Raw genomic sequence first — 27,592 nt, forward strand, 5'->3', positions numbered from 1 at the left:
CTCTGGTTTCCACAGCAACATTTTAGCAACTGGGTTCTTTCATATCTTGACTTCCCCCGCAGAACTCCATGCTGTTGTAGCTTGCAGCCATTGCTCCTCCACATGCACAGGGGCAGGAACTAGGGTTTCCTTGCCATTCAGCTCTACAGTAGGCACAATTCCACCTGTCCAGCTGATTTTCATCAGTTTTAGTATTCTTGTATTTAAGATGGTGAACCAAGGCTAAGAGATCATGGCTTGGCTAAGACTAGTAGTAGATGGTATAGTAGCACTCACTGGACCTCCTAAGAGCTCAGTTGCTTCTGCTTACTGGGGGGGGGGGAATCAACATTGCAGAGATGTTGATGTGCTGTAAACACACTCCTGCACCATTTCTCTTCTTCCACATGGCCTGCTACTTGCTAAAGCTATCTAGTATTAGAGGGCTCTGGTGCTCTGGATGTTCCTTCTCCCATCATCCCTTTCTATTGATCGTACTGGCTGGGGCTGCTGGGAGTTGGAGACCAAAAACAGCTGAAGAAGTACTGGTTGCTAGTCCCAGATCCAGTTATTCTGTTGCTGAAACAAAATGTAATCTATGCAATATTGAACAGAAGGCAAGCAGGTTGACTCCTCTGGCCTCCTTAGCCAGAGGTTATAGCTGTTGAAATCACTGGTCCAAATGTGTCAGGAACAGAAGTCACCCTCCATAGTAAAAATTTTAAATTTCTTTATTGACAGTGCTTTGATTTGCACTGCCAGAAGCGCCTTCTTAGAAATGTCCGGAAGGAAAGCAACCGTTACAGTTCCTGAAAAGGGAAAAAATATCATAACTCTTCCCCCTTGGTAGAGTTACTCATTAATTCATCACTTTGCCTATTTGTGGACATGACATAACAATACATGTAGACTTTGCCCTCATTTCCTATAGGAGCATTAGCCAAGGGGGCGGATGTGATAAGGTGGCTGTCGCTAGACCTCCCAAGAGCTGAGTTGCTCCTGCTTACTGGGAGGGGGGAAACCAACATGACTGTGATGTTGGTGTGCTCGAAGCACACCGATGGAGCCAATCCAGAGCTCTTGGCAATGCATCTGCATTGCACAAAGTTCCCCCCTTCTACATGGTCTGCTTCTGGATAAATCTAGTACCAGAGGGCTCTCCAGTGATCCCTGACTGTTGACCATACAACGTCGGGCTGTTGGGAGTTGGAGACCAAAAACATCTGGAGAGGTGCTGGTTCCCAGTCAGTCTGGCCAGTCTGTTGCCAAAGAAAAATCTAACGTATGCAATACTGAACAGAAGGCAAGCAGGTTGACTTCTCTGTTTTCTTAGGCAGCGGTCAGAACTGCTGAAACTCACTGGTCCAAATGTGTCAAGAACAGAAGACATCCTCCATAGTAAACCTTTTAAATTTCTTTATGGACAGTGCTTTGATTTGTAGTGGCAGAAACCCCTTCTTAGAAATGTCATGAAGGAAAGTATCATTTACTGTTTCACAAACAGTGAAAACAGGAAGGAAATATTCTAATACAGAAAGCTGCTGCTCTCCTCTCTCTCCCCCCCCCCCCCCCGGTACAGTGAGTCATCAAGTCATCTCCTTCCTACCTCTTTGTGGGCGTGATATATAATATATACAAACTTTGCCCTTATTTCAGGAACGTTAGCCAAGAGGGCAGGTGTGGCTGCTGGAGCTGGAGCAGAATCAAGTTTCCCTTGACACTTGCAGTCCGTTCTGACATAGGAACACCTAGGTGGGTTTGAAGATGTTGCTGCAGCTGCTCTCTGTCCTCTGGGAGGCCTTGTCTCTGCAGGTCATTCTGGTGTTTCTGGCAACATTTCTACTTCTTGCTGATTACAAGAAAAGGATTCGCCCAAGGAATTTCCCCCCAGGGCCCAAGCCTCTTCCCTTTCTGGGTAACATGCTACATATGGATTTCAAGAAGCCTCATATTTCAGCACAAAAGGTAGGGATGGAGGAATGAGATTCAGGGTGGTGTGGGATGTTTCTCCCAAGTGGGTGCAAAATTGAGAAAATGCATTTGGGGGTGCCAGATTTTGCCCTCACTCACCACCTAACAGCTATTTTTAACAAATCTGTGCCTGCAACTTCCTTTTGCTTACTATGGCTGGCAGAATATTTTGTGTGTGCGAGTATGTGTTGTTGTTCATTGTCCTACCTTCACTCCCACTTTATCTTTGCAACAGCCCTGTGTGGTAGACTAGGCTAAGTTGCTACATGCAAATAAGCAGCAACTCTTGTGAATACATTGCAGGTGGAGGATGAAGGGGGCCTGTCTATTTACAGCCCCTAGAAACCATTTGATGGCAATCAAAGCTTACTTCTTCCATATAGGCATTCAAGAAACACCACACACCCACACTCACCCCCAGGCCCGGCTGTAGGGGTAGTCCCTGTGGCGTGGGGCCGGCAGGGGGGCGCTGCGCGGCAAAGCCCACGAGGGCGGGGGCGCCGGAGTGATCTCCGCGCCATGGCGCCAGGGCACCCGACCTGCTTGAGATGGCCCTGCACACACCCCTCAATTCTTCTTTCTCCCTCTCCCTCCAGTCTGCCAACAAATTAATATATAATATATTAGATAGGATATTATATATTCTTCCTCCATCTCCATTCAGGTTCTAGGGCTGCTCAATGATGCTGATGCTCCAGTGACACATAATGTGGAAATATCAGGGAGAAGAACCTGAACAAAATTGCAGTAAACTGTAAGGGAGATTCAGAGGTCTAAACTGGGGGGGGGGAACTATGTTGTGTGGAGTCCCCAATCTACACATGTGTCTGTACTTTATAGTTTTGACAATGCAGGCAGTGGCTCTATTTTTTTATATACAGTTACAGGTAGGTAGCCGTGTTGGTCTGACATAGTCGAAACAAAATAAAATAAAAATCCTTCCACAGCACCTTAGAGACCAACTAAGTTTGTCATTGGTATTAGCTTTCGTGTGCATGGTATCTGAAGAAGTGTGCATGCACACCAAAGCTCATACCAATGACAAACTTAGTTGGTCTCTAAGGTGCTGCAGTAAAATAGTTATATAGTTATGTTGATACATCTTCTCCTGATAGTATTTTGTCATGGCCTTTGGCTCGTACAATAAAGCTTATTTACCTTACCGTCTCCATTCAGCTTGCAGAAAAATATGGCAATGTATTCGGCTTTCAGACCGGAAAGATAAGGATTGTGGTTGTGAATGGATTGCACCTGGTGAAAGAGGCTCTTGTCCATCAGGGGGAATATTTTGTAGATCGACCAAAATCCCCTGTTCTTGATAAGGTGTTTGGGTCACTTGGTAAGTTTCCTTTACTATGGTCAATGATTTAGATGATTAAAATTGCTTTTTTAATGATATGCACTGATTGTACAACCGTTTAGATTATTAGATGTTTTCTTAATTTGCTTTTGCATTTCTTGCATCTTTAAACAAAAGTAAACTAATAAGATTTGTCATAGATGTAGACCTGCAAAACTAGATTAACTGAGGTCACAGTTCAGTGTTGAGTGGCAATCAAAGAGTCTGGCTGTGTAGTGCATCAAACAGCTTGTCATTATTGGCCTGCAATTGTTAGAGGTGGAGGAATCTGGGAGTTTTTCTTTCATTCAGTTCCTCATTTTTCTGTTGTTCAGTTTGCCACACTTCCACATCAAATAATGTTTCAGTTAATGTATTGTTTCGGGCAGTGAGAATGAATTAAAATTGCATTAAATTGCACCTGAACCGACTATCTGCCCCATCCCTAGTAGTGATGGAATAATATGCTGTCATTAAGCAGTGCATGTAAGCAGCAGGTAGTATCTTCTTCACAGCCATTTTTGAGTCCACAGCTCCCTTGACCAACGACATTCTTTCCACAGTACCCCTGTGGGGTTCAGGACCCAGTTATGTCACCCCTTGCCTGCAGAGCTGGCAGCCCCTCACCCCTTTTCGAACTCACTCCTTTGTGGAGTGTTCCCTCAGCCTCCTCTCCTCTTCCCTCTCCTTGGGAGTCCCCTGGGCAGCCGCAGCTGCCGCCCCGGTCTCTGAGCTTCCCCGCCCTCATGCCAAAGAAAGGGTGCCTCCTCACACTGCCCCACAGGGACCTGGAACTTGTCTGACCCAACAGCAAGGACTGGCTGGCTGGGCTCCCTAACCCGCTTGCTTCCTTTCTCCGAGGCCATCTCAGCTCCTGACAACCAGCACACCCAGAACATTCACTTGCGAAGCTCGTAGCCAGGGCTGTTGCAACGAACAGCCACACAAGCCTTTGGGAGGCAGAGATGCTAGAGGGCATCAGAGGAGGGAGGGAAGGAAAGAGGGACAGAGACCAGCGCTGCTCGCAGCACTCCTAACCATAATTCAAGGCACCCTAGGGTACCATGGCACTCTGGTTGCAAACCACTGAGCTAAGACTTCGCTGTGATTGGGTCCATTTAGGAAGGGGAGGGCATTGGGAACGGAAGCAGGTCCCATTCAGATGTCACTGTCCACAGATCAGATGCCCAACATATAGACCTCCAGGTATAGGGCAGTATATAAATTCAATTAACAACAACAACATATAGCAAAAATGTTATGCAAATGAAACAGCAAAGAGAAATATGTTAATAGCGAGTAAATGAAGGATGTGAATAATTACAAAGAGGGCTAGAGTGGGACCCCCCATTTAAAATCTACCACTAGTTAATTCCAGAGATGAAGGAACAAAATATATTGACGGCATGACTTTTAAAACGGTCTGTATCAGTTTTTTTGAAAAATCTATATGCTGCCTTTCTATCAAGTATTCCCACAAAGTTTCACGGGACAAAATAAAGTTAGCATACTACCCAAACAGTAAAACACACAATAAAACAGCAGTAGTGACAGCCAAGCCAACTGAAAAACGGCAGAATTAAGAGGAACCAGATAAAAACTGTCAGCACAAATTAGCTAGTTTTGTTAACTGACCAATAGGTCTGAGCTTTGCCAGTTCTCCAGGCCAAATAGGACAACAAGCAGGTGGGAAAACACAGGTTTATTCAATGTAGCTCTGAATGGTCCAGTGGAGTCATCTACCAAAACTGGGCAGACTATATGAGGTTGAAAGCACATTATATAATTTCTTACATATATGATGTCCGAGCCATAGCCTTGCGTTCCCTTGATTGGTGGAGAGGGAGTGCAGTCCTTGTATGGATTTGTTCTTCCGAAAGCATGTGTTTCTTCCTATTAAACAAACTCAGCAGACTGGTGCTCCAACTCTTGTAAGTTGGTGCTAACAACGGGGAATCTGTGGTCAGCCCTTAGCTAGGTTTTGAGTTTGACAAGCAGGTACAGAACGGGCTCTGCTTGCTCACTGCCTGGCCCACCTCCTTTCCCTACTGCAGTCTGCTAGCTTACAAAATTAGCTTTTCTAAGTATTGACAACTTCCCCTAAAATGGTCAGGGAGAAGTTAGAGTAGCTGGCTTGTGTTGCCTGCTGTTGTTGTTTAGTCGTTTAGTCGTGTCCGACTCTACTAGAGACTAAATGAGCAGAACCCAAGTGGGGATGCAGCATGCTGGAACTCGTGTCAAGTGGGCCTGTGGCCAAGGTCCAGGTCACATTTTCAAATGCCTTGCAGTCCTTTCAACATATTAAGTAGGCAAGCAGAATAAAGGGAAAGAGACAGAAATCCATATTGGGATTGAAAGGACTACTAAATCTTTCTTACTTGCTGTATGTACTTTTTACTCCTTCCCATCTAGGGCTGGTCTTCTCTAACGGTCTCATCTGGAAACAACAAAGACGGTTTGCCTTATCAACACTCAGGAACTTTGGTTTGGGCAAAAGGTCTTTAGAAGAAAGAATACAGGAGGAAAGCCGTTACTTAAACGAAGCAATAGAAGCTGAGAAAGGTGAGAACCAGAATCAACAAACCTGTTGAACAAACCTGTTGAACAAACCTATTTACACTGCTATTTTCTATTAACAAGATCAAAAATACATTAGCCAGGGTGCAAAGCTCTTTGGCATTATTTCTTCACACAAATGTAGCTCTGCTTGGAGTGGAATGACCCCGTGATGGCGAAGGGGGTGTAGATAGGGAGCTCTGCAGAGGCTCTTTGTGGTGCACAAAAGTTGTAGTGTGAAGCTCTGTGTTGGAACCTCAAGGCCACTGAACTAGAACAGGCTTAAGAAGAAAGGTGGAGTGTTTGGGCTGAAGAGGTGTGCAGATTTTGATGATTTTGACAACCAACATCACAAATAGAATAGGGTTTGAAGTGCAATCATTTTTGTATATTTTGGCATATACTGTCTTTGAGATGGTCCTTACCCTTTTTGACAGCCATTGTTACAAAAATGTCGTTTCCTGATGATCTCCTGCCTGTGGATCAGTATATCCATACTGCAGAATAATCCTTGCCTGGAAAAGGTAAAGGGACCCCTGACTGTTAGGTGCAGTCGCGGGCGACTGCAGGGGTTGCTGCGCTCATCTCGCTTTATTGGCCGAGGGAGCCGACATACAGGTTCCAGGTCATGTGGCCAGCATGACTAAGCTGCTTCTGGTGAACCAGAGCAGCGCACGGAAACGCCGTAATCCTTGCCTATGGAGAATATAAATACTCATTTGAAAATATAAATGGGCCTCAGAGTCCTGGGTGTCCCAGGTCAAATTACAAAATATAATGTTAATACCAATGCTTTATTTGGCTATTCTACCCCTTCCACACCCATCCACTTTCGCCTCCTTCTGTTTTTGTTATATGGAAGCTAGAAGCACCCAAATTCCTTCTCCACCATTTTCTCTCTCTCTCCAGGGCAGCCATTTGACCCTCACTTTCAGATTAATAATGCTGTTTCAAATATCATCTGTTCCATCACTTTTGCGGATCGCTTTGATTACCATGACAGTCGTTTCCAGAAGCTACTGCACTTGCTTGATGAGGCATTGCTTCTTCAGGGAAGTTTTTGGAGTGTGGTAGGTCTTCTCTGAGTCCTTTTGCATAACCACAACTCAATTGCTTGGGTTCCAGTCACATTCCCACATTCTTGTTGACTATGCAATCATTTGCTTTGGTCCTCCTGTTTCTTCATGTTTAGATTTCTGTTTCCCCTGTGCTATTCATTCAAGCATCTTGTTCCATCCATATTCCTTTGCCCCCTAGTGTTTATTAAAGCACTGAATATGTAAAGGTTGGGATGTGTTCAGTAACGTAAAGTGGGTGGCAGAACCATGTGTTACAGCACAGATCATATTTTTAATGGGGGGGATAACATGTGTGGCTGAATAAAATCTCTATGTATGTGAACAGAGTGAGGCCATCACAAATGATATACATAGAGTGAGCTGCCATTGTTCTGTCCCAGCTTCTGCCAAACTAGCAGTTCGAAAGCAAGTAGATAAATAGGTACCACTGTGGTGGGATGGTAAACAGCATTTCCGTACACTCAGGCTTCCATCACAGTGACCCGTTACACTGGAGGTGGTTTAATCATGTTGGCTACATTACCCGTAAAGCTGTGTGGACAAACGCCAGCTCCCTCGGGCTGAAAGATGAGTGCCGCCACCTCATAGTCGCCTTTGACTGGACTTAACTGTTCAGGGGTCCTTTACCTTACCTACATGGATTAATTCTACACACACACCAGTTACAATCTGTGAATTGACACTCCATGCAGATGCATAACATTAAAGGGAAACTCTACATATTCATGACATGAGCAAGGATTGATAAAGTCCTTTTTCAAATGATGGTAATCATCTTCATGGGGAGTCAATCAGTGAATTAGAAGGTGTGCTTGCAGAACTCAGCACCATGGTGCCATTTGATCTGCAATCCAAGAAGTGAAGACATTGCCATGGGGTCCCATAATAAGCAGTGGTGAGTGCAAGATTTGCTCTGGTTCCAAGAGAGTCTGCCGTCTTTGAGCCGGTGCACACCATCCTTTATTACTGCTAGCCTCTTTCCCATGACAACGGCATGATGTGAATGTTTTTTTAGAGGGCTTTCCCTGCACATATGTGATATTAGTTTTTGTTTCCTCAGATGTACGATCTCTTTCCCTATGTCATGAAATACCTGCCGGGGCCCCATCACACACTTTTTAAAAAATGGGGGCAGCTGAAATCCTTCGTGAGAGGAATCATTGAAAAACACAAAGAAGACTGGAACCCATCTGAACCCAGAGACTTCATTGATGCCTACCTAAATGAAATGGCCAAGGTGAGAGATGAAAAGGACAGAAGGTACATATATCTTTGATAATAAAAATGACAGTAGCAGAAGGCAGAGAAACAATATTAAAAACCAGGAATAGCCATGTGGCCCATAATGGCTGACCACATTTCAATGTTTCCATTGAGTTTATTATTCCAGAAAAAATAAATTTCTGCATGCACATGTGTGTATGCATGAATATGAAGTCATGTATTTTGTGGGGAGACAATTCTCCACTTTTTCACTGCTGGGATTTTTCACTGCTGGTGAGAGAGAGCAAACAGTTGACATGACCAAAAGAATCACAGTAGTAAAGGCCAAACGTTGCCTCAGTTGTCTGAATAAACCTCCTCCAGGGCTTTGGCATCCCTGACCAGAACAATCCCAAACTTCATGCCAGCATCAGTGATTCACAGGACTGTTGAAGTCTGGACCTTCCTAGATGCAGGATTAGAGTCACTGAATCCCCTGCTGATCTCTTGACATGTGGCTCTGACAGTAGGATGGTGTTTTTAATGGCAGCTTAACTCCCTGGTGCTTTTTTGTTTTAAGGAGGATTCTGCTTCCAGTTTCCATGAAGAAAACCTTCTACATTCAGCACTGGATCTGTTTCTTGCTGGAACAGAAACAACTTCTACAACATTGCGCTGGGCTTTACTTTACATGGCCATTTATCCAGAAATTCAAGGTAGAACTGTAGTTGGCTCATTTGTCTTTCATTATAACGAAGGCCTACTGAAAGCAAACATCAATATATAATTTTAGCATTAGATGCTGAAAAAGGCTTTGACAAAATATATAAACAGTATATGATGGTTGTACTAAACTAATGGTGGCTGGATTTCCTTTAGAATGCATAACATGGATTAAGATATTATGCAATTTACCCACCAGACTTAAAGTAAATGCCATATTTTCTGCTGCTTTAGAGGAGCTAGACAAGGATGTCCACTTTCACCTTTGTTTTTCAAAATTTGCGTGGAACCCTTAGCTTGCTCTATTAGACAATATAGGTACTGTTGATCATTCTGTGGAGTAATACATAATTCAGTTGAATACAAATTGGTTTTATTTGCAGATGATATTCTTTTGCTTATTTCTAAATCCTCCTGTGCTGATGGAGGTGATAGGTGCCGTTCTTAAAATATCAGGATACTCTGTTGACTGGTCCAAATGAAAATTGATTCCAATAAGTGAAAATTTGGTTACCCATTCATTTAAGGAGTATCCATTCTCTGTCTGCTAAAATCCGTCAAATATTAAAGATGGGCCATCCCTACAGATCTTGGATAAAGTCTATCCTTGTGTTGATATGATATTTTCTTTTATTTGCAGCAAAAGTCCAAGCGGAAATAGATTCTGTGATTGGCCAGTCTCGCCAGCCAGCGATGGATGACAGGGACAGCATGCCCTATACCAATGCGGTTGTTCATGAAATTCAAAGAATAAGCAACATTATACCTTTGAATGTGCCCCGGGTGACAACTAAGGACTGTACACTGGCTGGGTTTCATATTCCGAAAGTAAATACTAAGAAGATAAACCTTTCTGAAATGCCTTTCCTCTTCTCCTAAGATGTGAAAACTTGATGCCAAAGTTCAAAATCAGGGGTAGCCAGTGTGATGCTCCCAAAATGTTGTTGAACTCCTTCTGCTTCAGCCAGCATGGCCAATGGGCAGGGTCTGGGGTGTTCTTTGGGCACATCAAGATCTGGAGTGGAGGGAGGGGTTATGGCTAGATAGACTTTTGGTTCTTTCCAACCCCCAGCATAGATGGATTCCAACTGCAGTCTGTACCCTGTACCATGTGCATGGAGAGCTAGTATCTTTTTAAATGGCCATTACTAATAACCCAAACTGCAACAACTGGCACCTGCTGTTTCCTATCCTACTTTGAATATGTGTTTTCATAAGATGCAGATGCAGTTTGATGAATTACTTAATAATGCATAGAAAATATCTCATTCAAAACATCCTTTCTGAGTTGGACTTGGATCTAGGAGGCTTATACTGCTGTAGTTGCACAGATCAAAGCACAAATATTTCTTTGCAACTTTTAGTCTACCATTTTCTCTGCTTCTTCTTTGGCAGGGCACTGTATTACTCACCAACTTGACCTCACTGCTCTTTGACGAGGATGAGTGGGAAACACCCAATGTGTTTAATCCTGGTCATTTCCTAGAGAATGGTCAGTTCAGGAAAAAGGAAGCGTTTCTGCCATTCTCTGCAGGTAACAAAAGTTGATGTGTGGCTCCTTGGAATTGCAACAGAGACTACATGATGATGGTTTGTTGCTGGGAGTCTGGTGTATTGCAGGGCTCAGCACCCTGGCCACATTTCAGATTGTGAGGAAGTACTGTGGATGCAAGTCACAAAATGACTACTATAGGAGGCAGGGCCGTCTTAAGGTCATTGGGCGCCCTGGTGCAGGGATCCCTTGGGCGCCCCCCCACTCTTAAAAAAAAAGTAAAGCTCTTACCTGGCATGCTGGGCGGCGGGGGCGGGGGAGCCTCACGGCGGCCCCCGCACCTCACAGCGGGGCCGCGCTGTGCTGGATGCCGCCCACCTGTCCGATGCCGGATTGAGTGGGGGAGGGGGCGCTGCTGCTCTGTGCGGCCTTCCTCCCTTCTCCCAGCGGGCCGGGCTGTGCCGTGCCGGGGCCTTCCTGGCCGTCTCCCGTGACTCCGGCGCTTGCTGGGTCCATGGCCGTTTCCTTGCGCCAACAGGGGCTGCGTTCCTTCCCGCCAACAGGGTGCTGCGTTTCATTGGTAGAGGTGCTGCCATGTGGCGTCGCCTCTACCAATGAAACGCAGCGCCGGGGTGAGGGATGACCCTGGCATTGCAGAGCAGAACAGGGTCCTAGTGCCCCTCTTCCGCTCGCTTACCTCCCTGCTCTCCTGGCGTGGTTGGTGGAGGGAAAAGGGAAGCCGCCACACAGCTCCCCCACTTGCTGGGGCGCCCCTCAGCACCCCCTGATCACCCTTTGCGCCCTGGCGCAACGCGCCACTAGAGTCAATGGCCGACCTGGGCCTGATAGGAGGTGTGATGTTACACCTTTCCCCTCCCCCCACACCCAGTAAGCAGTGTGGATTTTTGAGGGGATATTTTCAGAGCTTTCTCAGGTGCCATAAGTGGGAGAGGTGCTCCACAAGCCATTGGGTGAACAGCAGCTGGTGTATTTTTTCATAGTTTTCCCAAGGAAGAGAAACCCACTACCATCTTGAACTTGAGGAACTGAGCTCTGTTTGCTGCATCCTTAGCTAAGATATATGCATATTAGTGAGATTCCTAATAAAATATAATTGAAATTTATCTCATATGCAGTTTTGGAGGAAAAAAATCAATTTATGTAAGTCATATCTGGGAAGTAGGACCAACTTCTATATTTATTTTGCAACAACATAATTATTTTTTTAAATTATTTGGTCTGCCCGTGTTGTTTAAATTGTGCCACTCTTCACAGTAGCAAAAGCTCTCCACTGAAACAGTCTTTTTCTCCCCCACCCCCTTCTAGGAAAGCGAGCTTGTCTGGGAGAGCAGCTGGCAAGGACTGAGCTTTTTATTTTCTTCACTGCCCTAATTCAGAAGTTCACTTTCCAGGCTCCAAAGAATGTGACATTAAGCTTTGAATTTAGGGTGGGTCTCACTTTGTCTCCCCTGCCATACCGGATATGTGCATTCGCTCGCTAAGAGGACCCATTTTACATCATTGCCATTTCTTCAATAAGTAGGATTAATTTATGGTGTAGGAACAGAACTTTGGCTTGACCCTAATTGATTGATTTGAATAACAGAATTTCATGAGGGGGTGGAGCAGAGATAGCAAACAAGAAGTGAACCTAGAGTCCTGTTTTCCTTTCCTCCCTCACTATGCAGTAGTTTCATCGCTTCAACTTCATTCTTAATCTAGCTGAGTAGACGTGTGTACATTGTAAGGTTAGTTAACTATCCAGGCAATTCTCTTCGAGTGCCTTGACTTTAGCCCAACTCCTTGCATTTGACATCCACCTACCCACTACGTATTTGCACAGAACAGTTTCTAGGGAATACCTGTCTCAGGCAAGTTAACATAGACAACTGGAATTAGCAGCTCTTTAGGACCCTGGGGTGTTTCTTTCACCAGGTGTCCCAAACATCTCAGATTGGCTGAAAGCACAGAAGCAGGTTTTGCTTGTTTTACTCTTTCTTTCCTTGGGAGAGAGAACAAATGGTTTGCTGCTTTTACCCCCTTTCCTTTAAGGAAGGTCAAGTCAATGGAGGGGTCCCCTAGCTGAAACTGGTCCAGTTCAAAAGAGTGTAGAGCACACATCTTCCTGCGTAGCTCTGACCTGCTCTTGTCCAGGAGCTGGTAGGTGCTGCTGCTGCAGGGGGGCTCCAAAATGGTGGGCTCCTAGGAGGTTGTGGGCTTATGCTGGCCCTAGCAGTGGTGAGAAAAAGGCATTGCTTTGCTTGTAAGGATATGTGTGATCACAACTGAAGATAAAAATCTATTATGTTTATACAATCAAAATGCAAATTTTATTTTTTCTTGTAAATATCCTAAGGCAGGCACCCCCAAACTGCGGCCCTCCAGATGTTTTGGCCTACAATTCCCATGATCCCTAGCTAACAGGACCAGTGGTTGGGGAAGATGGGAATTGTAGTCCAAAACATCTGGAGCGCCGAAGTTTGGGGGTGCCTGTCCTAAGGTAAGGTAAAAAGGTTAAGGACTCCTGGATGGTTAAGTCCAGTGGAATTTGACCATGGGATGCAGCGCCTCATCTCTGCTTTTAGGTTGCTCAGAGTTGGATTGTAGTCAATGGGTTTTCCACAGGTTGTATTGTTTTTCAGAAGCATTATTGTTGCGATTCAATAAAGATAGTGGATAACAAGGTTACAACTGAGTCTGCAAAGTGATTTCCATGAAAATAGTTAAAAGTGGCAATTTGGCTGTTGCAAGTTTAAACCGCAAGGGAGCATCAGTTCCACGTTATACTGCAACATCATCTGCTATAAGCATAGCAATTGCTATAGACTGGCTGGTTTTGTAACTCTGTTTCATTTCTAATTAATGAATAGGGTTCTAAAGTGGAATTCCCACAGCCGGGCTCTATTCTGTTAAGATAAAAGGAAAACAAACAATTGTAAAAGATGGACCATTTACTGTTTTTTGGAAGAAGGAACACAGTCTTAAGCCCTTTGAACAAATATTATTGAATAATGACAGAGTGGATAAAGGTTGACTCTTGGCTCCTTATAAAATTATATTGGGTACCACTGCAGGTGGATGTGCTGGGGTCAAACTCTGCAGTTTTCCCTAGATGACATAGACGGGGGAGGGTTGTAGGGAAAGTAACCTCATAAACTAATCTTTGTTTCTGTGAGGGAATTACCTTTACTACACAGCTGGAATTTAACACCCAAGCATTTGGCCCACAGTGCATCAGTTTCGTCCCCCATCTATTGGGTGTGTTTGTCACCAGGTGGGCATGTATTGATACACATGGTGGGATTGTTTGAGGGTTGAATGCTTTGGGGAGAAGTTGTTTATCGAAATTTCTAAAATCATGCCACAGGATGCAGTCCTTTACCCCAAGTTTGGTACTATTGAATCTGTTCAAAGACCCAAATGAGGTTTTAAAGAATGAGGATATTATCATTCACCTTTTTCTTGTGACTGGGTGGACAATAACGAAAGCTTAGAAGGCTCTAATTTATTGGCATCTTAAATTCTGGCATATAGCATTTTGCTAGATAATGTTTCTTGTAAACTAGTTATTGGGTGATTGCAACCATTTGCTTTTGGGGGATATAGTGCTTCTGCTGAAATGGGAATGTATAAATGTGTACTGCTGTGTGTTTACAGAAAGCACTTTGAGTTTTGATTGGTAAAATATCTAATTCTAGTATGTTCCCTAGTAGCTCTCATGTGGTTGGTTAACTTTGGTCACGTAAGAAGTACTAAGTCACAGGCTCTGTTTTGTGTGAGTTCACTATCATGACAGCGTTGGAAGATGGGTGAGTAATCCGTTAGGAACACAGTAGGAGGCAATGTCGGAAATCCTCTCTGGACACTGCTGGGAGTACAGCAGCGAATGCTTCTTTCTACGAGGGAGGGAGGGAGGGAGGGGGGGACAGAGCGCAAAGCATCAGTTAATGAGAGCTCTAGGAAGGGAGCTGAGCTGAAGACTGCTGGAACTTGAAAGCAATCTCTTCAAAGAGCTGCATGGCCTAGGTAAAGTACAGGTTGAGTGCAAAGCTGGAAGGGGGAGAGGCCCAGTTCAATTGAAGGTTTAAGCAAGCAGCTGTAATACTCTGCAACTAAGTGAAGCTACATCCATGCTTGGATAAGCACGTGTCTTGCAAATATTCTGTGTATATTCTTCTTTTTGTCATCTGTTCTGCACATAAAGCTTTAGAATATTTAGTGAGGGTCTGGTCAATGCTTTAATTCCTAAAGGGGAATCAGTCTTACATATGATTTAGCTTTTGAACTGCTAAATATCGCTGCTCTGCAACTGGTTTCCCTTTATTCCAAGTCGTGTATCCACAGTAGGAACTGGAGGAAAAATGACTGCGGGGAGGAGTGCAGAGAAAAGAAGCGCCATGGTGCATCTGAAGCAACAGAACTGGACGCCTTCATCTGCCCCAGCTGCAACAAGGCATGTCTCTCCCACATCGGTCTCTACAGCCCCAGTGTCCTTTCATGATGGCAGTAGTCAGTCGAAAGCGACCGTGGTTAGTTAGAAACAGACATACAGTGCTAGCTTAAGCGTGTCTACCCAAAAGTCCCAGGTCAGTAGGCTTAGGGTGCTGCTTAGTCCAATAAGACTTTAAAGCGCTTCTTCTCAGAAGCAGCAAATTGTGGAAGTAAAAGACTTTCCTTAGCCACGCTAGATATTTCTATATCTGTTAGTTAGAATTATGGAATTGTAGAGTTGGAAGGGCTCCCACAGGTCCAACCCCCTGCAATGCAGGAATCAAACTTGTAGTGCATTAACATGTAACATGGAAACAGTGTGCCCTACTTTAATGAGAACACTGTTGTAGGGCAGGACTGCAGAAGCTCAAATGCTGGTGCTACTTAAGGCAAGTGTGTGTGTCCTCCTATAGGGAAACTGTAGGGCCATAGCTCAGTGCTGGTGCATCTGGATTGCATGCAGAAGGTACCAGATTCTATCTCTAGGTATGGTGGGAAATGTCCCTTGTCTGCCAGTTCAAGTGAAATGCTTGCCTGGATACAGCTATTGTGTTCCCAATCTGTTGTTCCAGTCGGGATGTTCAGGGCTGGCAAACCTCAGACTCCTGGGCTGGCTGTGGCTCTCCTGCTTGTTCTGTCCCACCCTTGGGGTATGCCCCTCTCCAGGCGACATTGCTCACTGGCTGTGCTGTTCAAACTGGAGTGCTTTTGCTTGGTTAGAATGTGTACTTTAATTGAGATATACTGTAGGGCCTTTTGCTTGCCCAGAGGATGAAGCAATGGGTCTGACTTTTGCAGAGCTGGAATGCAGCCTACTGTGCAAAAGTAACAGAGGTTTCTACACACCCATTCCTTTGTTCGTTTGCAAGCTACTACATGCCCCCTGCATCACTGACCGGGGAGTGGGGAATTCTGCTCAGGAGCAACAGCACCACATCCTTTGTAACAGCAGATTTTCCCCGCCCCACCGCAGTGTGGTGAATAACTCCACAGTACTTTCTGTATTCAAGCCAATATTTTTGTCTGTGCTTGCATACTTGTTCTGTAGAAAGCTAGCAGTTTCAAGAGTTAAGACATTTTAGATTATGAGTCATGAGTGACATTATGAAGAGGCTCAGCAGCTACAAACAAGTTTCTGGCTACTCACAAGCTGGCTACGTAACTTCTTCCAGTTGTTGCTTAACTACCCACATTTTAGGTGGGAGAACAAGTGTGGAGGAACTGCGCCACACTTGTAGAAACCTAGGCCACAAAGCATTGATAGAAGCGAGTGCATGCACAAACAGAGGTTCAGTGACCCAAGATAACATGACACATGCATTCATCCAATGGCAATGCTCTGATGGCTCCATCTTGTTCAATGCAGGAACAAGAAAACATGTGTTATGATCTGCTTAGCTGCTGTGTAAAGCTCCTGTAGGATACAAAGGAGGTACATGACAAAGTTTACAGTTATTGGTATACTGTACTGTGCTTCTGAGGCTTTTAATAATACTTAGTGTGTTTTGTAGTTTCGGGGGTGGGGGTAAACATTAGGCTGCAGCTGCTAGGAGTATGCAATGGGTTTGACAAGACTGCAACATAAAGGATGACACTGCTGATAAAATAACCAGAGACCACAAAATTAATGTCAAAAGGTTTTAATGTGAATATAAAAGAATATATCTTGAATCAAGAGTAAAACCATGTTTACAAATTAGTGCAATTTCTTCCTCTATTTCTATACAGCCCATTTGCTTTGCACAGGATCAGACTTGTACACGTTAAATAGATTAGACCCCAGCAAGTCTAACAGAAAACCCGAAGAAAGGTCTATATATCCTTACTGAAGAAAAAACATTGGTATTGCTTACAATTATGTGAATCCAAGCAAATGGTTATTGTAGAAAAGAACACTTTTTATTAATATAAAGTAAAAGCAGTATTGAACTAAAACTATTAATTCTACTGCATGTTTTAGTCTGGTCGCGCTCTTACAGAAACTTGTCTAAATGTATGCATGATTTTTAAAAGTTGGTGAAATCACATATCCCATAATTAGCCATAGTGTCGATTCATAAATTGTTATACAAACAAAGTGCTTTTACTCTAATGAAAATAACCATGCAATCAATACAGGGGAAAAAGTGTTTAAGCACCACTTGAGGTTTTTACACAATCCCCACTGAAAGGAATGGAGATTGTGTTGGAGTAAAGGTAAAGGGACCCCTGACCATTAGGTTCAGTCGTGACCAACTCTGGGGTTGCGGCGCTCATCTCGCTCTATTGGCCGAGGGAGCCGGCGTACAGCTTCCAGGTCATGTGGCCAGCATGACAAAGCTGCTTCTGGCGAACCAGAACAGCACACGGAGACGCCCTTTACCTTCCCGCTGTAGAGGTACCTATTTATCTACTTGCACTTTGACGTGCTTTCGAACTGCTAGGTTGGCAGGAGCAGGGACCGAGCAACGGGAGCTCACCCCGTGGCGGGGATTCAAACCGCCAACCTCCTGATCGGCAAGCCCTAGGCTCTGTGGTTTAACCCACAGCGCCACCCGCGTCCCTGTGTTGGAGTAGTGATATGTTTTGTCAATGATTGCCAAACACTGTACAACTTACTAAGCAGTAATTGCAACCCAAACCTGATTAAAATATGACTGCAAGGTTTTGCGGGACCAACACTTGGTGAACCAGTTTCTATGCTACATTTTTAATTAATGAAGAGTTACAGATGAAGGGTGATTGCAAGTCTCCATCAGCTCAAGTAAGTCTGCATCTGACATCAATAAATATTAGTTTATTAGAGAGACTGCTTTTTCATAGTGTGTATGCATCAACATTTTCATCCCATCTAAGCACAGCACATTTTAAGGACTTAACATAGATAAGTAACTCCTTTGCATTATGTTCAAATCAAAGAAATATTCCACACTAAGGCTGCAATCCTATACATACTTATGAGAGTAAGTACCATTGAACTCAGTGGGGCTTACTTCTGAGTAGACATGTAAAGTATTGCCCTGCAAGCAAAACACAAGAGAGACTAACTCAATTCATAGTTAAATAAAACCAGGAGAGTTAAAATTCTGAATTCAATTGCTGGTGATCAAATATCTGAATTTTATTACTCAAAGGAGGTAGTTTAAGTTTAGAAACTAAACACCAAGTAGTCCACCACAAATTTAGTTGCACACAATTTCTACATAAAATTGCTATGGCTGCAGATTCACAAGTTTACCTGTGCAATGATTGAGCTGCTATGCCTCCATGGACACTCAGTGCAATCCAGTAGCATGAAATATGCACATTTCCTCTGGCCAAACAGCCAAGCCTAGGAGCTGTGTATATAGCCTGTGAATGGTCTGGTCACATAGGTGGCAATGGGCACAATTTAGCAACAATTCTACCGGGATGGCTGAAAAATCTCTCTCTCACCTTCTAGATTAATCCTTGTGAAGTTCAGCATTGTGAAAGATGGCTACAAAATGGTAAGTGGTAACATTTTCTTAAACAAGTTGGGACTAAAAAAAAACACATGGCAGTAAATATGCTTGCTTCTCTGCCAAAAAACCCATCGAGTTCTTCCATAGATGTCTAACTGAATTCACTGACATATCTACTTTGTCTCTTAGTTTGTTAAAGAGCTCGAACTTACATGGGATGTGGCCCTCTGCTGACAGAACACTCTTTTTAATCCAGTAGATTGTGAGCAGAAAGTGAGGGTGGATGAGACTTATCGAGATCCCCCTCTTTCTTCTGCAACCCTTCCAGAGGATTGGGAGGTCCTTTGGACTAGTACCTGAAAGTGGCTAAGGGGGCTGAAGGAGGAATATGTGGAAACAAACTTCTGCTCCCATGTACTCATGGGAGCCTTCACAAGATCAAAGGCCCTTCCATCAGCCAGGGGACATGACTGGCTTCAACCCATGGAATTTGTAATTAAAAATAATGTTACCACCATCATTCTCTTCCATAGAGCAATGCCAAACTACCACAGAAAAGTAATGCAAGATAAAGTACAGCCATATTTTTCTGGCTCTTTGACATGGAGGCAGAGAGTACCAAGACACATATGCAGTAGAGTTGCATCAGCTAGCATCCAACTCAGCCGCTCAAGTTAGCTGACACCAAGTCCCATAGAAATTAGTCAGTCCTGGCTTTTTTTTAAAAAAATAATATTCTCTGCTTACAACAGAATGTACAGCACAATCTAAACTATGGCGCTTGGACTGCAGCTTTAGTTGTTACTAACTTGAGCTGGATTGGGGCCTTGATGCTGACTTTCCTGTACTAGCAGTAGTTGTAATACAGAACACACGATAAATTAAAGCCACTGAAGAATAGTATCCTATGTTTGTGAATTGTTATCTGTGGAGACTACTCTCTGCGACCATATTTGATTACAAGAGTATAGTATAGTATCAAAACATTAAGCATCATGCTACAAAATCTGTATTCACCATTTCTCCATACAAATTCAGACCAGGGAAAAAGCTACCAAAAACACAAGTCAGCAGGTTGAACAGAACAGTAAGATCTTAATACCAAAGAGGTAGTCAACAGACATGAAATCTTGAAAGACTGAAGGCTCAGACAGTAGCACACTATAAATTTACAGTGCTGGTATTAAGTAAGCACGTCATTAAAAGACAGAATTATTAGACATTTGTAGTATCAGTTTCTACACACAAGCATGTAATACTGTAGTCACATTGTCAGATATTTTAGGCCAGTTTTAATAAAATGCTAAAAAAATTGAAGTCTAAGCTGCAGTTACTGATTATGTTAGTCCTCGCCCCACCCAAAAAATCCTGCAACTCAGATTAAAGACCTCATTTTATTTGCAGTAATGTTCAAGGCTGCATTGCATTTAATAAACATAAATCTGGCCCATGTGCAAGTAACTTTTTAAACACAGAGTCCACCTTAAAAAATAACTATGCATTCCACCCTGTGAACATGCACTCAAGTCTGCTCTTTGTGTTTGCTAAAGAATTACTGCTAAAGAATAATGTGCCTCAATTTTTTAAATTATAAAATGGCTAACTGCAGCACAAAGTGCAATGGTCTACTTCATCAGGTGCAAAAAGTAAACAGCACACACAAACAACTGTGATGATCTTCCCTACTGCTTTTGTTCTCTGGCCTGGTAACATAGCATTTTGGAAGGCTTTAAAAGCAACCCTAGCAGCTTCTTACTAGGTAACTTACTCCAGCGACTCACCGTTCTCTGGAATAGACTTCAAAAGCTCTTTTTCTGCAAAAGATACAGCAACAAATGATGTCTACCTAATGTCATCAAGTTACCCCCTTGGAGCTCAACCCAGTACCTAGCCATACCACAGTGAAGGGCTAGGCACACAAGGGGACACAGGGGGCATCTGCAGCCAATCCTCAAGAGCAGCATAGGACCAGAGCCTTCCTCTCACTGCGCCACAGCTGAACACACTGCATCCCTGTATGAACAGGACATTACACAGCAGAGACAAAAACACACACCACTCAGTAGTCTGGGCTCAAGACCTACTACGGAGACTTGAGTCAAGGTTAATTTTGCAATCTTTAAAAAGGCTGTAATTTTACGTAAGTTTTTTAAAGTAAAGACATCGCTAGTTGAGTGCAAATACATTGACATTTTGGCTTTCCTGAATCCTTTTCATTACATAAAATGGCAATTTAAGGCTGCAGTCCAAACCCTGGGCAGGGGGCAGCAGAACCTAATGGAGTAGCAGTCCCATTGTTACATCTATAGCCCAGCAGGCAGAGCTCTCTCAGCTTGGGGCTGGTGAAGTGATTGAGTCCTCACCAGGCCCAATGATGTCACATCAAGGCAGTGAAACTGGATTTGATTCCAGTTCCTTCCAGGCCAGCTAGCTCAGCTCCTCCCCACAACACTCTTTTTCGGGGTTTTCTATTAGCCAGTGACCCCACTGATGACACTCCTAGCTCTCCGTTCCAACCCCCCCCCACAAAAGGGGCGTTTGCATTGCACCCCCAGTAGTTATTACAAAACTGATTGGGAGTTCAATAAAGCTTGAATGGACTTCAGCAGAACTGCAGCATTAGGTGGACAATCCTGAAATTAGTGAATCATTTTGGTTACAATTTGCTTGCAGTCAAAAATCCCTCATGCCATGAATGCTGAAAAATAATTACAGATTTTCTAATTTGGTCCTTTTTATTTTTGTAAAGTAGCAGAAGGCCTGGGGGGGGATTACTTTTCTTTGTGCAGATGACAGTCATAAAAATGTACTCCCACTAAAATCAGTACACATCCTAGACTAAAACATTAAATAGAATTTTAAATAGGATGGCAATTTTGGTATTTATATATACATTATGAAGACAAATAAAACTCATTTTGAGCTGTGCTTATCAACACATACCTCAGATCTGTTTAAAATCAAGAAAAGTAATTTGACATACAGTGGTGCTTCGACTTACGAACGACTCGACAACCGAATTTTTTGACTTACGAATGGGGGTAATAGCCGCGCGCTTACGAATGTCTCGACATCCGAAAGAAACCCGCAGCGGTTTTAGATAGGGATGCTTCAACTTACAATTTTTTCCGTTTTCAATGCGTTCCTATGGGAAATCACGTTTCCAATGGTGTTTTTCGACTTACGAATTTTTCAACTTACGAAGGTGCCTTTGGAACAGATTAAATTCGTAAGTCGAGGCACCACTGTATGTTGCTTCTTATAGTCATCGCTGGCCAAATCAAATTTACCAGCCTTATGGGTCTCAGATGTAAAATAGCTGATGCCCAGCATCACAATCACGCTCTTCGTCAGGTAGCTTAAAACAAAAGTTACAAAATAAGTTAAGGACACTTTAGTGCACGAATATCCTCTGTGGTTTAATCTGATGTTGCAGGTGGTACTTTAACAGAAAGATTCCTTCGGGTATTGGTCACGTGCCGTTGCTGTGCAAGGAAAGAGCGCCCGGGTGTGCAGGGACCAGCGTCTTTGTAGGCAGCATTCCCACTTAGGAGTCTAGATTCCATGCCCAGTTTATGAAACGCTAAACTCTGGAATGAAGCAAGATTAAACATGATTCCTTGCATTCCTTCCTGAAAACAGTTAAGAGATTCTAGCAGCTATTATAGCCACTATTACTCAAAATTATTATGCATACATATACCATTTTCTGAAAGAAATCATACCAAGTAGGACACTAAAAGTAGGTAATTTCGTATTTTAAATGCAGATTATAAACCTAAAAGGAAACATGATGGTTCCACGGGGTTGTATCCGATGCTGCTATTCTACTTGCAGGGCAGATTTCTGCTTGCCTAATGAAACTTCCCCTGCAACCCTTGCTGCCCCCCCCCCCAAATCTGCTTCAAAGGAAGAGAGGAAGGAAAACCCCATTGTGTGAGCAGAACTCTGTGCATGCAGTGCTGGATTCAACCCACCATCTTCTCAGAAGTCTGACTGGCTGTAGTGGTACAATCTACCAAGCTTCCCCCCCCCCCAACAGAACAGCTTGCAAACATGTCAGAAAAGTGGGGTGTGGGGCAAGTTGTTACATAGTATTTAGCACACTGCTGGTGCTGGTTACAGTACCACTAGAGATAAGGACCATCTTCATGTCTCTTACCATAGAAAACAATCCCTCATTTCAATAAATGGTTATTTCTTAAATTTCAAAATTCAGTAATTGTTTTCTGACTACAGTGGTACTGCTGGTTGTGAATGGGATCCGTTCTGGAGGCCCATTCACAACCTGAAAAGGCCGCATCCTGAAGCGCTGCATCTGCGCAGGCGTGTGACGTAATTTGGCGCTTCTGTGCATGCGCAAAGAGCAATTTAGTGTTTCTGCGCATGCGCGCGTGCTGAACCCAGAAGTAACCCGTTCCGGGTTCAGCCCGTTCACAACCTGAAAAGACGTATCCCGCAGCAAACGTAACATGAGGTATGGCTGTATTTTGGCTTCTGAGAAGTATTAATATTTATTTTCACATATTCACTCCCACAAACAAGACAGAGTTTAGCTCACCTTGTTGTACCATGCAGACACAATTAACTTTTCTTCATGATCATGTAGCCTGGCCAATTTACATTCTCCCTACAAAGAATTTACAAATTGTGAAGATATAGGCAAGGGAAATTATATTGGCCTCAACATTCAAAGTTAACCAACTAAGTGATCCATGTTTACATAATTTTGTAAAATGCTTCATAAATCTCAATGAATACTGGAGCTTGTATTGAATGCTCTTTGTTCTCTCTATACTTTCCTACTACGTATGGTTATAAACAATGGTTTTTGGTTTTTTAAATAACTGTTCTCCTGGCTCTTCTGTATAGCAGTTCCTGTAATTAAACTGAATACAACTTCCAGAGGAGATGCTAAAATTGTTCTTACCTCAAGTGCTTCAATTCTTTTATCTTTCTCTGTCAGCTGTTTCCTCAGCAACATGATTTCAGCAGATGCAGGATTTAATTTGGGGTCCAACGTTTTTATCACCTGCATAAAGATGAACATAAATGTATTTGGTAAACCTACCTCCTACCCAGTCAAAATAATTCAGCAGTAAGATGTGCAACGCTTCATTTAAAAAACCCAGCACAACATATTGTATCCATATAAGTTAAGAAACAGACAAGACCCACTGAAATTAATGGACCTAAGTTAGTCATGCCAATTAATTCCAATAGATCTGCTCTAACACTGGCTAAAAATGTCAACCATATAAAAGCATGTGTAAGCATCTTGGGTGATGTTGCTGAATGAAAGCCGAAACAACAGAACTAGAAAAGCTGAACACAAAATATAGAATGAATCCACCTTTAAACATGATGGTACAGTTGTACCTCGGAAGCTGAACGCCTTGTGACTCAAACGTTTTGGCTCCTACACACCGCAAACCCACAAGTGAGTGTTCCGGTTTGCGAGTGTTCTTTGGAACCCAAATGACTGACGTGGGTTCTGTGGCTTCCGATTGGATGCAGGAGCTTCCTGCAGCCATTCAGAAGCTGCACCTTGGTTTCTGAATGTTTTGGAAGTCGAACGGACTTCCGGAACGGATTCCGTTCAACTTCCAAGGTATGCTTGTAGTTAGCATGAGAGAGGGGCTTCCAATTCCAGATCTGAAGGGGGGAAAAAACACTGACATTTTAGAAAATACTCACACTTCTTGCTTTTTCCAGGTACATTTTATACCTCTCCTCCATCGATTTCATATCTTCATCTTTCTTATGCAAAGCTGCTTCTAGTTCTTCAATTTTTTGTGCTGTTTAGCAGAAAACCAAATTTAATTATTAATGGAGACTGTGTCTTATCTATGCCTCAAACATTTGATGAACTTGAGTTGGGATACAGCAGGCTCCAGAAGCGTTCACAACCATTTATTAATTTCTAGCCATAATACGAACAACCAGGGCTATCTTAAGCATATGCGGCGCCGGGGTGCAAAGATCCCCCCCGCGCCCCCCTGGTTGCCCAGTCCCAGGGGAGGGCGGAGCTGGCCAGCCGCCTCAGCGTCTCGCTGGCTCGATCGCCCCCGAACTTGCAATGCAGAGCCATCCGCAGCAGAAGAGCCCACTATGGCGCTCCAACCAACGGGCGGGCTCTTCTCCGGTTTCTCGGCTTGGTGCCCCTGAGAGCCTGGCACCCGGGTGCCCTGCACTCCTAGTGCCTATGGGTAAGACGGTCCTGGGAACAACTTGGACTTCTGGGCAAGTACCATCAAACGACAACCAAGGAAGTCTGGTTCGTGGGGGCTTTTCTCTCTACTTTCACATGGAGCTTCATCATTGTCCTTCGAGAAGCACAGTATGACACCATCTCACGGACAACAACTCAATCATTTAATATTTAGTTATGAGAGCAAGAGGAAAAGGACACAATCTTCCAATTTACTAGGTACCTTCCTGCAGTATTTTATAGACCAGTCATATAAGATACCAAGCACATAGCCTAGCCCAGGCATGAGGAGAAACTGTAATGAAACAATATTGGTGATAAAAATTAGCATTCACATCAAATCACTCACCATTTTGATTTAGATCTGGCTGCAGGTCTGCAAGAAGCGCCTCCTTCTTCTGTAATTCATCATGGACTTCGCTCAATTTTTCCCTGTAAGATTCAAAATCAGAGATCAGGCTACATCAACATTGCTCTCATGAGCCCAAAATAGTCAGATAAACTGCTCTATACCAGATACAGTCAAACCTCGGTTGTCGAACGTAATCCGTTCCGGAAGCCCATTCAGTTTCCAAAATTTTTGACAACCTAGCTGTAAGAGCTTCCTACACTCAAACAGAAGCCACGTTGGACGTTCAGCTTCCAAAAACCGTTCAAAAACCGGAGCATTTACTTCCGGGTTTTTGGCATTCGGGAGCCAAGGTTTGGCCGTATTACTATATTTTCAAAGATGAACTGGAAGCAAGAAACACTAACAAATTAGCTGTAAGGCAAACTATCCCAAATCAAATATATAAATTTTCAAAGCAGACACTTAGGAAACAGAAGATACTCAATGGTTTTCTATGACAAATATTGTAGACCTTGTCTATAAAAAGAACTGGAAAGCTTTTTAAAAAAGTAGTGAAGCTTTTAAAAAAGTTGTTGGTATATTCAAACCTGCTTTGGGACAATATGCAATTTAATTGCTGCAGTTCTGAGTGACTACAGAACATTTAAAATACCATGCTGGCTATGGAGTGATGCAGGGGAAGACAAGTGAATGAATGAAATCATCAATCAGGCAGGAGCATTCGGTGGCATAAGTCAGCCTCCTGGAAACGGGATCATGGCTAATGACTGAGACAGGCAGGGCACTGCTGGCATACCAGCAGAGCCAACCTGGTGCTCCCGCCCCACCCCAATCTCATCCTGCCCTGCCCCCACACTATTATGACACCACCCTCCGGACTGCTCTAACAGGGTTATTAAGCTGTCTGCTTGCATCAAGAATGTAGAGCATTGCAGGGAGGGCTGATAGGGGTTGGAATAACTTCTCTAATGCCCATGGCAGCATTACTCCCTCTCCTTCCTCAGCAGGGAAGGGACAGAAGACATAAACCGACTTGCATATAGTCAAAAAGAATCTCTCCTGCTTTATGTTTACACACATACAGCACACTAAAATAAAGTATATGCTAATCTTGTAACTTACATATGTGCTGCTATCTTCTGCTTCAGCTTGTTGGACTATAAAAAACAAGTAACATTTATTAGGTCTTATCAGTCATATACAGGACTAGAATTCATTCCCAACAGTAACCAGTTCTAGTGGCTGCAGATGACACACACAGGTTCTAGTTTAGTACTTAAGGATCGCTTCCAACAATGTAATGTTGGGATGCCTCTCTCTAAAGATGGCTTAAGCGAAAGGTGGTTTTTAAAATTTTCTTTATCACTTATTCTCACCATCAGTCAGGAGGACTAAATACTGACTTGATACAGAGATTGTTTTGCATGTGAAACTCAGATTCAAGTTCCCCACCTCCTTTTTCAAAAGCTTTTTCTAAAAATTTCAAAATGATTGCTTTTCAATTTGCTTTTACATTTTACATAGCTAAAGGTATGTTTTCAGTGTAAATAGAGCCTTCGACAACAAAATCATGGTGCTAGGACAACAAACAGCAGGAAGTTGTACTATGAAAACTACCCCCATCCTCTGATACCTACCCCTTCTGCTTCTGTCTTGGATTCTTGTTCCTGCAAGGTCTTCTGGAGGTCCTCAATCTGCTGCTGCAGCTCTCCAACCCGCTCCTTGCTCAGCCTATGGAGAAGCATTTTTAAAAGAACACAAACGTTACATGTACATCTAACAACCCAATTGCTAATAGTCATGATTCAAGTATAAGAAAATAAAGAAGTCAACTTTCTGGCAGATTTGACAGCTGCTTTCTTTGTCCTTTTTATTTTGTGTTTTTGCACTTATTCAGTATTTATCATCCACTGCTTGTACGCTATATGTTTGGTTATGAGTCCTGCACCCATTCTATGGTAGGTTTCAAAAAAAAAAAAATTAGTCGTCAAACTTTGGGTGGAATTCAGTGTCATGCTAGAAGAATGTTCTGCCTGTGCAAGCACTGCAGCTTGCTAGGCGGAATGACCCCCTCCCCATTCCCACATGCTGTTCTGGGAGTTCTCCCAGGCCCCCAGGCCCTGAGCCAATTTCGGGGGGCTTACAGGGGGGAGCAGAGAGGGGATAGACCATTCATCCAAGGGGAAGTCCTGGTACAGGGCTCCAGCTGATGTGGTTCATTAGTCGATTCCTGCCCTTTTAAGTGTGGTGTGTGTGGGATCACCTGTTTTCAGTCTCTAATTCATTTATTGTTCGATGCTTTTGTTCTAGCTTCTCTTGAAGCGCCACAATTTGTTCATTTTCTGAGCCCTCTTGTTGCAAGTGGAGCATCTTGTTTTCATGCTGCAGCCGGATGAACATTTCTCTGAGGTTGAAACACAAAGTTGATAAACAAAGGTGTTTTGCAAGAAGTTTAACTTTTATCAGTGGCATTTTCCTCCAAAAGATATAACGAGGCATTCTGCATTACAATGTACAAGCATCAAGTATGGTTGTAGAACAGGTCATATGATATTATTTCAATTTCACTCCAATAAAAAAGCCTTGAATCAGAAGGTTGTTAATCCTATACCAGGCATAGGCAAACTCGGCCCTCCAGATGTTTTGGGGCTACTATTCCCATCATCCCTGACCACTGGTCCTGTTAGCTAGGGATCATGGAAGTTGTAGTCCCAAAACATCTGGAGGGCCGAGTTTGCCTATGCCTGCCCTATACTTTTACCTAGGAGTAAGTA

The 27,592-nt window shown here is 43.4% G+C and overlaps 2 protein-coding genes and 1 long non-coding RNA gene across 8 annotated transcripts in view; 2 read left to right on the plus strand and 1 right to left on the minus strand.

Moving 5' to 3' along the window:
- Window positions 1-14,244, plus strand: part of LOC118088452 (cytochrome P450 2J4-like) — a 41,291-nt gene extending 27,047 nt beyond the window's left edge. Inside the window, exons 2-10 of one of the 6 annotated variants that reach the window (XM_060276865.1) lie at window positions 1,636-1,944; window positions 3,127-3,289; window positions 5,702-5,851; window positions 6,755-6,915; window positions 7,985-8,161; window positions 8,708-8,843; window positions 9,491-9,678; window positions 10,246-10,384; window positions 11,669-14,244. In XM_060276865.1, coding sequence (XP_060132848.1) covers window positions 1,744-1,944; window positions 3,127-3,289; window positions 5,702-5,851; window positions 6,755-6,915; window positions 7,985-8,161; window positions 8,708-8,843; window positions 9,491-9,678; window positions 10,246-10,384; window positions 11,669-11,844 — 1,491 coding nt within the window. In that variant the 5' untranslated portion in view covers window positions 1,636-1,743 and the 3' untranslated portion in view covers window positions 11,845-14,244. Of the gene's footprint in view, window positions 1-1,635; window positions 1,945-2,614; window positions 2,705-3,126; window positions 3,290-5,701; window positions 5,852-6,754; window positions 6,916-7,984; window positions 8,162-8,707; window positions 8,844-9,490; window positions 9,679-10,245; window positions 10,385-11,668 lie in introns of those variants that run through there. The other 5 variants (XM_060276867.1, XR_009557897.1, XM_060276866.1 and 2 more) reach the window with 5 other exon arrangements.
- Window positions 14,245-14,801: 557 nt separating this feature from the next.
- Window positions 14,802-18,968, plus strand: LOC118088454 (uncharacterized). The gene is made up of 2 exons (XR_009557898.1): window positions 14,802-16,265; window positions 16,562-18,968. It is a non-coding gene; the product is annotated as an uncharacterized LOC118088454 (long non-coding RNA).
- Window positions 16,458-27,592, minus strand: part of HOOK1 (hook microtubule tethering protein 1) — a 32,537-nt gene continuing 21,402 nt past the window's right edge. The window contains exons 15-22 of the mRNA XM_035122566.2: window positions 27,082-27,222; window positions 26,456-26,549; window positions 25,941-25,975; window positions 24,816-24,898; window positions 23,953-24,053; window positions 23,186-23,287; window positions 22,817-22,885; window positions 16,458-21,845 (exon numbers count right to left, since the gene is read on the minus strand). Coding sequence (XP_034978457.1) covers window positions 21,675-21,845; window positions 22,817-22,885; window positions 23,186-23,287; window positions 23,953-24,053; window positions 24,816-24,898; window positions 25,941-25,975; window positions 26,456-26,549; window positions 27,082-27,222 — 796 coding nt within the window. The 3' untranslated portion in view covers window positions 16,458-21,674. The remainder of the gene's footprint in view (window positions 21,846-22,816; window positions 22,886-23,185; window positions 23,288-23,952; window positions 24,054-24,815; window positions 24,899-25,940; window positions 25,976-26,455; window positions 26,550-27,081; window positions 27,223-27,592) is intronic.

This window comes from Zootoca vivipara, chromosome 7, assembly GCF_963506605.1.
Source record: "Zootoca vivipara chromosome 7, rZooViv1.1, whole genome shotgun sequence".
In the NCBI taxonomy this organism is placed as follows: domain Eukaryota; kingdom Metazoa; phylum Chordata; class Lepidosauria; order Squamata; family Lacertidae; genus Zootoca; species Zootoca vivipara.